The following is a 12998-nucleotide window of genomic DNA, read 5'->3' on the forward strand; positions in this document are numbered from 1 at the left end:
TTCAATGGAAGGAATGAGGAGGATCATCTAAAGAATGTAGAGTCTGCCCTACAAACAGGGCCGGCTCCAGACCCCAGCGCGGCAAGCACGCGCGTGGGGCGGCATTTGCCGGCAGGGGTGGCAGGCGGGTCCGGCGGACCTCCCGCAGTCATGCCTGCGGGAGGTCCACCCGACCCGCGGGACAGCGGACCTGCCGCAGGCATGACTGCGGAGGGGGCGCTGGTCCCGCGGCTCAGGTGGACCTCCCGCAGGCATGACTGCGGAAGCTCCACCATAGGCGCGGGACCAGTGGCCCCTCTGCACCCACGTCTGCGGGAGAACCCATGGAGGCACGGGACCGGCGCCCGGCAGCGTGAGCGGCGCAGCGCGCCGCCCTGCCTGGGGCGGCCGAATTCATAGAGCCGCCCCTGCCTACAAAGACTGGAAGAGTATGGACTACGAGTTCGCAAAGAATTATTCCAGCCCTCTGTTGAATATTTGGGACACATCATTGATGCTACGGGTCTTCGTAAGACCCCTGTAAAAAAGTTAAGGCTATTGTGGAGGCTTCCCCTCCTCAAAAGGTTAGTATCATAGAATCTCAGGGTTGGAAGGGACCTCAGGAGGTCATCTAGTCCAACCCCCTGCTCAAAGCAGGACCAAACCCAACTAAATCATCCCAGCCAGGGCTTGTCAAGCCTGACCTTAAAAACCTCTAAGGAAGGAGATACCTAGGGAGGTGGTGTAACCCATTCCAGTAATTCACCATTCTCTGAGTGGAAAAGATTTTCCTAATATCCAACCTAAACCTCCCCCACTGCAACTTGAGACCATTGCTCCTTGTTCTGTCATCTTCTACCACTGAGAACAGTCTAGATCCATCCTCCTTGGAACCCCCTTTCAGGTAGTTGAAAGCTATCAAATCCCCCCTCATTCTTCTCTTCTGCAGACTAAACAATCCCAGTTCCCTCAGCCTCTCCTCATAAGTCATGTGATCCAGCCCCCTAATCATTTTTGTTGCCCTATGCCGGACTCCTTCCAATTTTTCCACATCCTTCTTGTAGTGTGGGGCCCAAAACTGGACACAGTACTCCAAATGAGGCCTCACCAACGTCAAATAGAGGGGAATGATCACATCCCTCGATCTGCTGACAATGCCACTACTTATAGAGCCAAAAATGCCGTTAGCCTTCTTGGCAACAAGGGCACACTATTGACTCATATCCAGCTTCTCATCCACTGTAACCCCTAGGTCCTTTTCTGCAGAACTGCTTCCTAGCCATTCGGTCCCTAGTCTGTAACAGTGAATGGGATTCTTCCGTCCTAAGTGCAGGACTCTGCACTTGTCCTTGTTGAAGCTCATCAGGTTTCTTTTGGCCCAGTCCTCTAATATGTCTAGGTCCCTCTGTATCCTATCCCTACCCTCCAGCGTATCAACCACTCCTCCCAGTTTAGTGTCATCTGCAAACTTGCTAAGGGTGCAGTCCACACCATCCTCCAGATCTTCATGAAGATATTGAATAAAACTGGCCCCAGCACCGACCCTTGGGGCACTCCACTTGAAACCGGCTGCCAACTAGACATGGAGCCATTGATCACTACCCGTTGAGCCCGACGATCTAGCCAGCTTTCTATCCACCTTATAGTCCATTCATCCAGCCCACACTTCTTTAACTTGCTGGCAAGAATACTGTGGGAGACCATATCAAAAGCTTTGCTAAAGTCAAGGAATAACACATCCACTGCTTTCCCCTCATCCACAGAGCCAGTTATCTCCTCATAGAAGGCAATTAGGTTAGTCAGGCGTGACTTGTCCTTGGTGAATCCATGCTGACTGTTCCTGATCACTTTCCTCTCCTTTAAGTGCTTCAGAATTGATTCCTTGAGGGCCTGGTCCATGATTTTTCCAGGGACTGAGGTGAGGCTGACTGGCCTGTAGTTCCCCAGATCCTCCTTCTTCCCTCTTTTAAAGATGGGCACTACAGTAGCCTTTTTCCAGTCATCCGGGACCTCCCCTGTTCACCATGAGTTTTCAAAGATAATGGCCAATGGCTCTGCAATCACATCCACCAACTCCTTTAGCACCCTCGGATGCATTAGATCTGGACCCATGGATTTGTGCTCATCCAGTTTTTCTAAATAGTCTTGAACCACATCTTTCTCCACAGAAGGCTGGTCACCTTCTCCCCACACTGTGCTGCCCAGTACAGCAGTCTGGGAGCTGACCTTGGTTGTGAAGACAGAGGCAAAAAAAGTATTGAGTACATTAGCTTTTTCCACATCTTCTGTCACTAGGTTGCCTCCCTCATTCAGTAAAGGGCCCACACTTTCCTTGACTTTCTTCTTGTTGCTAACATACCTGAAGAAACCTTCTTGTTACTCTTAACATCTCTCACTAGCTGCAACTCCAAGTGTGATTTGGCCTTCCTGATTTCGCTCCTGCATGCCTGAGCAATATTTTTATACTCCTCTCTGGTCATTTGTCCAATCTTCCACTTCTTGTTAGCTTCTTTTTTGCATTTAAGATCAGCAAGAATTTCACTGTTAAGCCAAGCTGGTCACCTGCCACATTTGCTATTCCTTCTACACATCGGGATGGTTTTTTCCTTCAACCTCAATAAGGATTCTTTAAAATACAGCCAGCTCTCCTGGACTCCTTTCCCCCTCATGTTTTTTTCCCAGGGGATCCTGCCCATCAGCTCCCTGAGGGAGTCAAAGTCTGCTTTTCTGAAGTCCAGGGTCCGTATTCTGCTGCTCTCCTTTTCCCTTGTGTCAGGATCCCGAACTCGACCATGTCATGGTCACTGCCTCCCAGGTTTCCATCCACTTTTGCTTCCCCTACTAACCTGCTTTGAGAGCAGCAGGTCAAGAAGAGCTCTGCCCCTAGTTGGTTCCTCCAGCACTTGGCCAGCTTTGCTCATTTCTAGGACTATTGAACTATTATGGAAAGTTCATCTCACAGTTAGCCACTCTGCTAAAACCACTTCATAAAATCCTTGGGCAGAACAAGGCCTGGAAGTGGACTGAAGCCTGTGATGTTGCATTTAACAAAGCTAAGGATGCACTGCTAAATTCTGAAGTTCTGATGCACTTTGATCCATCCTTACCCGTACAGTTGGCCTGTGATTGCATCCCCTTATGGTGTGGGAGCAGTCATGTCACACATTATGTCTTTGGGAGAAGAGAGACCTATTGCTTTTGCTTCACGCACTCTAAGCAAAGCAGAAACTAACTGCCCAAATTGAACGTGAGGCATTGGGAATCATTTTCAGAATTTGGAAGTTTCCTCAGTACCTGTTCAGATGGAAGTTTACTCCTCTCACAGACCATCGACCTCTGACTTCAATTTTTGGATCCCACACAGGCATTCCCCCATTAGCTGCCAGTCATATGCAAAGTTGGGTATGGTTGCTTTCCGCACACACATATGAAATCAAATATCGGAAATCCACTCTGCACGGCAATGCAGATGGTCTCTCACGACTGCCTTTGCCAGTCAAACATCAAGATATTGCCCAGAAGGAAATATTTTACTTTGAACAGGTAGAGAATACACCCATCGCCGCTCCTCAGGTAAAGAAAGCAACTTGAGTTGACTCAGTATTGTCCCAAGTTGTGGACCTGGTGATGCATGGAACATCTCGATGAACCTCTCCAGTCTCACCCGACCTTGTTACCTACATGTCCAGGAGGAGTTATCGATCCAATCTGGTTGTTTGTTGTGGGGGAGACGTGTCATTATCCCACCACCACTGAGATCACAGATGTTAGAACAGCTACATTCCAGTCACTGTGGAATAGTGCACATGAAGAACATTGCACAAAGCTATTTTTGGTGGCCTGGATTGGACAGTGCTATTGAAGAGAAGGTAAGAGCTTGTATTTCATGTCAAGGTGTGAGGAATGCACCCCAGTGGGCACACCTACACCCATGAGACTAGCCTGAAAACCCATGGAAACTTATTCACGTTGACTTCGCTGGCCCCCTTGAAGGAAGCATGTTCTTGGTGGCAGTAGATGCCCATTCTAAATGGCCAGAAGTCTCTATAATGCAGTCCACTACTGCAGAGAGTATTATCCAAAAACTACATGGACTCTAGTCATTTTGGTCTACCAGAACAACTTGTGAGCGACAACAGACCGCAGTTCATCTCTCAGGAGTTTCAAAGTTTTATGAAGGCAAATGGGATACATCACATATCATCCATCCACCAATGGATTAACTCTTAATGCTCCCGTGTCCTGGCCCCCAGGAGAGCACCCGCCGGCATTTAGGCAGGGATGCCTCTCGCTGACGCCACTTGCCGTCGACAAGTGATGTCAGCGAGAGGCGTTGCCCCCGAATTTCGGTGGGGATGCCTCTCGATGACGTCACTTGTCAATGGCAAGTGGCATCATTGAGAGGCATCGCCGCTGAAATGCTGCCGAAATTCGGCAGCATTTCGGTGGGTGCTCCACCGCCGCAGTGGTCCTTCGGTTGGCGCCTGCCCTCCAAAAAGGTTGGGGACCACTGAATTAGCTGAAAGATTTGTGCAGACAATGAAACAAGCTTTGAAATCAGTAGGGGGACAATTATCCATTCAAAAGCATCTGGACACCTTACTATTCTCCAGAAACACATCTCATGCTACAACCAAGGCATCCCTGGCCTTTCTAATGATGGGATGACAGCTGTGCACTTGCTTTGATCTGCTGAAACCTTCTGAACCCCAACAAACTGGGGGACATCAGCAGTAGGATCAAGTCATCAGGAATGCACCCAGAGCAAAAGACCGAACCTTTAGCCTGGGACAGCCGGTTTTGGCTTGGAATTACACCTCTGGAGCTAAATGGGTCCCTGCCACTGTCATCATCGCTCAAACAGGGCTTGTTTCCTACACAGTCCGGACTACAGAGGATCACAACTGGCAGCGACATGTTGATCAGCTGCTGCCAGGTCATACCAGTCCTCAGGACACATCTTCAGTTGAGTTGCCTGCCTTCACCACTTCCGTTGAGACACCGAATCAAGAGTCACCTGTTCCTGACTTTCCCCCTCCATTACTGCTGGCAGCAGAGATACCCCTCTGCCCAGAACGAGCTGATACCACATCCTCACCCATTACCCTATGAACCCTGAGCCCATTGTCAGGCCTGCGCCCAAGACACTTTCGAGTGCAACAACACCAGAAGTCTGCCATAATCCACCTAGAGATAGAAGGCCTCCTCATCAGCTGGATCTTTAGCTAGGGCGAACCCACAGTTACGGGGCAAAATAATCCCCAGGGTTTAGCCGGGAATGGAGGCAGTCTACCCTCTTTCTCTAGTTTAGAGTTTGTTTTAGTTAGGGGATGTTCTCATTAAGGGGGGGAGGAATATGTTGTGTAGTCAGTTGTGGTAATAGAACCTTGTTGTTGCTATGGCAGCGTGGGGCAATAAATGGCGCTCTTAAGGGTTACAGCTATCTGTGTCTCCAGTGATTTCTTCCTATAACTGTTGCCCCCAAGGATACAACAGCCTCCCTCTCCTGTTTTAACGTTTCTTGTGTGTTAAGGTTCTGGATTCTAAGACAAAGTTGTGTTACACTGCAACCTTCCAGCAGGAGTATTTATGTCTGTGTCTAACTGCTCCCTCTGTGTGACCACAGTTCTCAGTGAGGGTGGGGGAGGGAATTCTCCTTTGTTCTCAGTGAGAGCTGCTGGGTGCCGAGTATTTATGAAAGTCTGGCTAATTAAGTCATTTTTCCTAAACAGCAGAAGAGAGCCCTGGATATGGTCTGAGCATTGCTACGTAGAATATATCTGAAAATACCAGCAATAAAAGTTGAGGTCCAAAATTGGCTAAAACAAATTCTTACCTAGGAGCATCTTAATTTTTAGAATAAAAGGTTGCGATTTTATGTATTATCTTCTACCAAATAACTTGGTTAATACTGAATGAATATTTCACTGTAATAGTAAAAAAGTTGCATCTGTAAAGCACTATTCACCTGAGGTCTCATAGTGCTGCATTGATGGTTAGTCTATGATATGCCCAGTATTACCTAATTGTTATGTTCACAGCACACAGAGTTGAAACCACACACAAACACTCGTCCCAAAAGGCTGCAATGTAGCACTGTTTTATTTCTGAGAACCCAGAACTCTAACACGCCACAGCCAAATACAGAGAGAGACAAAGCAGGCTGCTCCCTAAGGCAGCGGGGCCAAACCAAACCCACCCTGCTTTAGGCTAGCTCTTTGCAGACTGACTGCAGAGGACCCAGATGCATGCTCCCAAAAGAGCCCTTTAGCCTGCCAGCAGGACCAGGAATCCCCTCAGGATTTCAAGTGTCAGCATGTAATTTTTTTTTTTTTTTTTTTTTTTTTTTTTTTTTTTACACAATTTTCAATATACACCACTTGTGGGAATGTTTTGCTAATTTGGCAGATGGGAATGTGAGAAGCTGAGTTGTTTAGGCTTCAAGGACGGGCTAATTAGGCTGTGAGCTGTGTAGTGAGATGCTGGCCTTGGGCTGGTTCTCATCTGCCAGTAGGCAGTAAACAGGATAATAAATCAGAAAGTTGTACAGGATGATAATTACCCTATGAAGTTATAGCTGTGCCTGTGTGTATCTTATTAACCAATTAGCAATTGCTTGATTGCCTGCCATAATTGTATATAAGAGCATGCTGGAGAGAAATAAATGACTTTGCTACCAATCACATTGATTGTTGGGTTCTGTCCGTGCCCGCCTGAGAGGCACCGAGACGCAACAACCACTAACCACTTAGCAAAGGGCCCTCTAGTCAGCCATTTCCCCAAGGCCCAGGGAAGAGGACTCTGGAGGAATTTTTACTCTGAATCTATAGGCTCAAGTTTTGTTTTTATTAAAATCCTCCATTAACATATTTTGGGCCAGACTCTCCTGTGAAGCTGAACCCCAATCTGTAGCCTTGGGATCACTTAGAGCAACCTAGGGACTTCTTGAGCTTATGCCAGTGGGGGATAGGTGTAGCATAATGGAGCTGCACCCTACCTCCTTCCTATCCCCAACACACCCCCTCCCATTAGTTAACCATGTTCAGTAACCAAGCTAAAGCTTGGGCTTCCATTGGCTTAATAGTAAAGCACAAAGCAGCCACATCTCCCTGTGAGAGTCTTGTAAATAGTCACCACTGTCACAGTATCCTGCCTTCATTCTGCACGTGTTTGCACCCTAGTCAATGGCACTTTCTCTTGCAGAGCTGTTTTTCCCACGAGGCAATCCCTGGACGGTGGCTCTGGGGGTGATCCTGCCTCTCCTGGCTGTTCTCATGGCCCTGGCCAGTTACTGCTTCTGGAGGCAACGCAAAGCAAAAGGTGATGTAATGAGAGGGGGTGAGGGGAACATGGTGAGAGACAGACAGATTTAAAAACCAAACCAAAAGTAAAGAGAGAGGGATGAAGGGGATTTGATTCAGTGTTCGGAGGAGTTTCAGGCAGTGGGAGCTGGGCTGAGGGTGAAGAGGGAGCTGAAGAAATTATGATCATGTTTGAACCAAGAATTGTCAAGTGGTTTCAGCCCTTCAGACTCACACATGCAATTGGGATCCTGGAGTGAGATCTGAACTGTTCCAGGAGGATCTGCATGGCTCAGTTTGAAACACCCGTATGAGGCTCAGTGAGCTGGGCTGAGAGCACCGACATACGGAACTTGGCTGCTTGGAAGAAAAACAGAATGCAAAGTAGAAGAGAGGGGTTTGTTAGGGCCCAACTCTACCCCCGTCTCTGCTTCTGAGTAGGAGCTGTGGCTGGGCAAAGCAGCGGCTGTGCAAATGGAAAGGTTAGAACTTATCTACACTAAGGGTACGTCTAGACTACCCGACGTATCGGCGGGTAGCGATCGATTTCTCGGGGATCGATATATCACATCTCATCTAGACACGATATATCAATCCCCGAAAGCGCTCCCATCGACTCCGGAACTCCACCAGCGTGAATGGCAGTAGCGGAGTTGACACAGAAGCCATGGACGTTGATCCCATGCCGTGAGGACGAGAGGTAAACCAATCTAAGATACTTCGACTTCAGCTACGCTATTCACATAGCTGAAGTTGCATATCTTAGATCAATCTCCCCCACTAGTGTAGACCAGCCCTCAGGCAGAGCAAATCTGAGTGTGCAAACCCCCAAGGCAGCTGTGAGTTCCACCCAGAGAGTTCTCACCTGAAGGGCTGTGAAAATTATGTAGAAATGTACCAGTGTTGGAAGAATTGGGAAGGGGAAATGTCTGTTACAATGATTTCCCAGTGGGGACGGAAGCAGGTAATTGAGAGAAGCAGAAAGGAGCTTTGTACTTGCAAAAGCTGGAACTGGATGCTGCACCTTTAGAACTGTCACCTTCAGCACCAGGTGTGAACTGGTTTAGTTAGTAGCAGGCATGGCTCCAAGCACCAGCATGCCAATTGCATGCCTGGGGTTGCAAACCATGAGGGGTGCTCTGCTGGTCGCCGTGAGGGCGGCAAGCAGGTTGCCTTCGGCGGCATGCCTGCAGAGGATCCGCTGGTCCCGCGGCTTTGGCGGGCCTCCTGCAGGTGTGCTGCCGAATCTGCGGGACTGGGGACCTCCCGCAGGCATACCGCCGAAGGCAGCCTGCCTGCTGTGCTTGGGGTGGCAAAATACCTAGAGCCACCCCTGGTTAGTGGCTTTAGTTAACAGATACATTATGTGGGTTGAGTACACATTTAGATAACAGGGATACACTTCTTTGAGTTGTATGTAAATTCATGTATATGCCCAGAGAGAGAGAGAATTCTGTTGGGCTCATTTTGAAGCATTAAACAATCAGAACAATTAACTGTCACTGCCTTGTTCCTGAGGCCTTTCAGAAAATTCTCTGCACCAGCTGCCCTGATGAGCTGTGGCTAGGATGCTGTAACAACACAAACACACTAAGGATTTGCACAGCTGGTCTGAGATGCTGCTCACACTCAGAGCCAGCTCTAGGTTTTTTGCTGCCCCAAGCAAAAAAAAATTTTGGCTGCCCCCTGTCTCAGCCCTGGGCTTCCCCCCGCACTCCCCTGCTGCCCCAGCCCTGGGCTCCCCTTTTCCCCCCCACCAGTGCCCCCCCACATCTCCTGCTGCCCCAGCCCCAGGCTCTCCCCCCCCACACACACACACCCCTGCACCCTCCTTCCGCCGCAGCCCTGGGTCACTGGTAACTCGCTCCCAGGGCGGGTCATCCAGCAGGAATTTTGGATGTGCACAAAACACAGACAGGATTGGTTCCCTTATGGTTACAGAGCTGCTGTAAAGTGGAACAATTTTCAGCTTATGTAATTGGAGGATATCTAGATGCATATTATAAGGCTGTCCTCCATAAATGAGGAAAAGTTGAGGTGCCTTTATTATTCTTTTGTTCCACTCTTTGTTTCTATGGGGAATTTGCCAGTGCAGTATCACTGTCTTTCCTTTAAAAGAACAAAAAAAAAGGCTAATGGCTGTTGAAAATAGCAATACCAGCCCTAATAACCACTGGGAACCATTTCTTGCTCAATTTTATCCTACTTTTTCTACAGCAAGTTACAGTGGATCAGTATATTTGATTTGGGAGAAATGAAGTAACAGCTGCCCAAACTGAGCTTGAGCACTCCTGAATTTTGAGGTGTTCAAATCTGGAAGGCAGGTGCTGGACAGGGGGAGGGCCTGTGGCTCCATGGGGAGCATGGCAGCATGTATGCAGCAGCATGTCTGGCGCTGTGCAGAGCCAGACACGCTGGTCTGAGTAGCACAGGAAGGGGGCTGGGGAGTTGGAGAAGGGGTAGAGGGTTCCGGGGGCAGTCAAGGGACAGGGAGCAGGGGTTGGATGGGGTGGAGGTTCAGGGGATAGTCAGGGGCAGGGAGAAGCAGGGGTTAGATGGGTCGGGGGCAGTCAGGGGACAGGCAGCGGTTGGATAGGCATGGGAGTCCCAGGGGTTTGTCAAAGGACAGGTAGGGGTGGGGTCTCAGGGGAAGCTGGGGGTGATTTCAGGAGGGGGCAGTTGGGGACAAGGAGAAGGGAGGCATAGATGGGGTGGGGTTTGGGGGGCAGTTGGGGCAGGGGTCCCAGGAGGGGGTGATCAGGGGACAGGGAGCGGGGTGGGGGGGGTGTGGATCGGTTGGGGTTTCTGTTGGAGGGAGTGGATGGTGGCAGAGTGGGGCTACCCTCCCTCCCCGTGTCCTGTTTTTTGAATGTTAAAATATTGTATCCCTACCACTCACAGGGTAACTCTCCACTCACAGCACGCTGCCGCATGAGGTCCCCCTCCTTCCTTTCCAGTTGGTAGTGGCCAAGGGAATGCTGGGAAATGTAGTTCTTTCCCTGCTCCAGGGCTGGCTCTATAGGCAGGGAGCTAACCAAGGAACTACAGCTCCCAGAGCCCCCTGTTGGTTCTCAGCTCTCATTCTGGATCCCCGTGGGTTGCCACCCCTGCAAATGGGCTGCCCCATGCAGGTGCCTGCTTTGCTAGTGCCTAGAGCCGCCCCTGCTCACACTGGGCACAAGATGGTCTCACTCAGGCTGTTCTCAGCAGTGACTGACAGACATGACTCTACCTCCATTTCCAGCAGCGTTGGTACCTCAGGGCTGGCACATCAAGGGGACGAGCTCCGAGTGGGAAAGAGCTGATCTTAGAGGTGACGCCTGTAGGGGCCCATCCACACACCCCTCCTTGGCTCATGCTGACCTGAGCACCCAGCTAAAGAAAGGTCTCTCCACCCTGTTCTTAGCTGGGACCGTCCCCATCTGCCCAGGCCCTAGTGGGAGCTGTTCCCATGTATCACTAAGGCCAGGAGACAGGCACCTGCCACAGGGTCAGGATTTGGCCTAGAATGTAGCCAATCAGACCCCGTCCCTTTCCCAGCCCAGCGCCCCATTCCCACCACTCACTTCCATCCTCCATCCCCCCAGTCAGGAGCTGGGGGGGGGGGGGGAGAAGAGAAGCTGGCCCATCCCCGGAACAGCCCCAGAGGGGAGCAGACAAGGAACAATACCAAAAAAAAAAAAAAAAAAAAAAAAAAAGACCTTCTCCCCCTCAATAGCCAGATTAGACTGGATTGTGGTAGGGCCCAGGCAGTGGGGATGCTGGCTGCAGGGATGTTGAGACAGGGGTGTGTTTGTGTGCACATGTGCGTGTGTCACTTTCACAGTTACAGCACAATTACATTAATAGCAGGAACCATGCCTTAAACATGATGGTGAAATCTCACCTCTCACCCTTTTCTCCCTCTAGAAACTCTGCAATTGGATAAGGAGAGCGAGAAAGGTCAGTGTCTGGGCCCATCACATTAGTTGGCAGTAGTGTTATCCCCATAAACAACAGGGTTAAATCTGGCCAGCCATAATTAATCATTGGATCAATATGAACAATATACTGAGGGTCATGGGTGGTGGATGAAGCCCCCCTTTGGGGAAGCTAGCCCCAGCTCCACCTCTTTCACCCATGCCCTCCTCCTGCAGCCAGATCCCTGAGACCCCCTGTCCCTCCCCCGCACCTGGAGGAGCCCCGAGCATCCCCTCCCTCAGCTGGAGGAGCCCCAGGCCTGCTGAATCCCTGAGCCCTCCCCTCCCACGTGCCCGGAGCTGCCCTGGGTCAGCTGCAGCTGTGCTGTACTTCCCCTTCCCAGATTCCAAACTGCCTGTGGAAAACCATCTCTCAGCTATGCCCCATGCAGGTTCCGGGGTGGCTGAGGAGGTGGTATGTGCTACTCATCTTCCTGGGTTCCTCAGTAATCTCCAGTCCAGGGAAATTACTGATGAACCCAGGAAGCTGAATAGCACATACCACCTCCTCAGCCACCCCAGGACCTGCATGGGGTGTAATAAATCAAAACCTTCCCCCCAAAACCCCACAAATGAGGGTCTGGTGGCCGCGGCAGTGGCAGGGGAGGCTGAGCCTCTCCTAGCCTATGATACCCACCGCCCATGCCAAGGGTCATGGTGGATTCTCTAGCACTGGCAGTTTTTAATCAAGATTGGGTGTTTTTCTAAATGATCTGCTGTAGGAATTATTGTGGGGAAACCCACTTGCTTGTGTTATGCAGGGATCAGACTAGGTGATCACAATGGTCCCTTCTGGCCTTGGAATCTGTGAATTGATGAATCACCTCTCACCCTTTTCTCTCTCTAGAGACCCTGCTGTCTGAATGGGAGGGAGAGAAAGGTCAGTGTCTGTTATATTAGGTCTATCCTCATAAATACGACAGGGGGAAGTCTCACTGTTCCCTCTTCTCTCCCTCTAGAGATGCTGCAATCTGAGATGGAGAGACAGAAAGGTCAGTGTCTGGGATCAGTGGGATTCGACTGATTTTAAATGTAACCTTAGATCTGTATTTCCTAAGTTTATAACACTTGGTTTGGGGATAATTACAAGCTCCCTGTAATGTGCTTTACCCTTAAATTACAAGTACATCCTCTCCACCTTAGCCCTCACTAATCATAGAATTGTAGGACTGGAAGGAACCTTGAGAGGTCAATTAGGCCAGTCTCCTGCACTCTTGGCAGGACTAAGTATTATCTAGACCAGAGGTGGGCAAACTTTTTGGCCTGAGGGCCACATTGGGGTGTGAAACTGTATGGAGGGCCAGGTAGGGAAGGCTGTGCCTCCCCAAACAGCCTGGCCCCCACACCCTAACCACCCCCTCCCACTTTCCACCCCCTGATTGCCTCCCTCAGAAACCCTGACCCATCCAACCCCCCCTGCTCCTTGTCTCCTTACCACCTCCTCCCAGGACCCCCTGCCCCAACCCCCCCCCCACCAGGATGCCACCCCCTATCCAATCCCCCTTGCTCCCTGTCCCCTAACTGCCCCCCAGCCCCTATCGACCCCCAGCTCCCCAACAGACCCCTGGGACTCCCACCCTATCCAACCCCCATTCCCCAACATCTGACCACCCCATCCCAGAACCTCCACCTCATCCAACCGCTTCCTGTCCCCTGACTGCTCCCGGGACCCCCTACCCAACCCCCCCCCTTTACCATGCCACTCAGAGCAGCAGGAGCTCACAGCCCCACTGCCCATGCCATGGCATGGCTGCAGGGG

The 12998-nt window shown here is 50.5% G+C and overlaps 1 protein-coding gene across 1 annotated transcript in view; it reads left to right on the forward strand.

Annotated features, from left to right (window-relative positions):
- The window catches only part of LOC120394625 (butyrophilin subfamily 1 member A1-like), a 50567-nt gene that overhangs the window by 11539 nt on the left and 26030 nt on the right, over positions 1-12998 (forward strand). The window contains exons 3-6 of the mRNA XM_039518862.1: positions 7183-7299; positions 11190-11222; positions 12087-12119; positions 12199-12231. Coding sequence (XP_039374796.1) covers positions 7183-7299; positions 11190-11222; positions 12087-12119; positions 12199-12231 — 216 coding nt within the window. The remainder of the gene's footprint in view (positions 1-7182; positions 7300-11189; positions 11223-12086; positions 12120-12198; positions 12232-12998) is intronic.

This window comes from Mauremys reevesii, unplaced genomic scaffold (genome assembly GCF_016161935.1).
Source record: "Mauremys reevesii isolate NIE-2019 unplaced genomic scaffold, ASM1616193v1 Contig7, whole genome shotgun sequence".
In the NCBI taxonomy this organism is placed as follows: domain Eukaryota; kingdom Metazoa; phylum Chordata; order Testudines; family Geoemydidae; genus Mauremys; species Mauremys reevesii.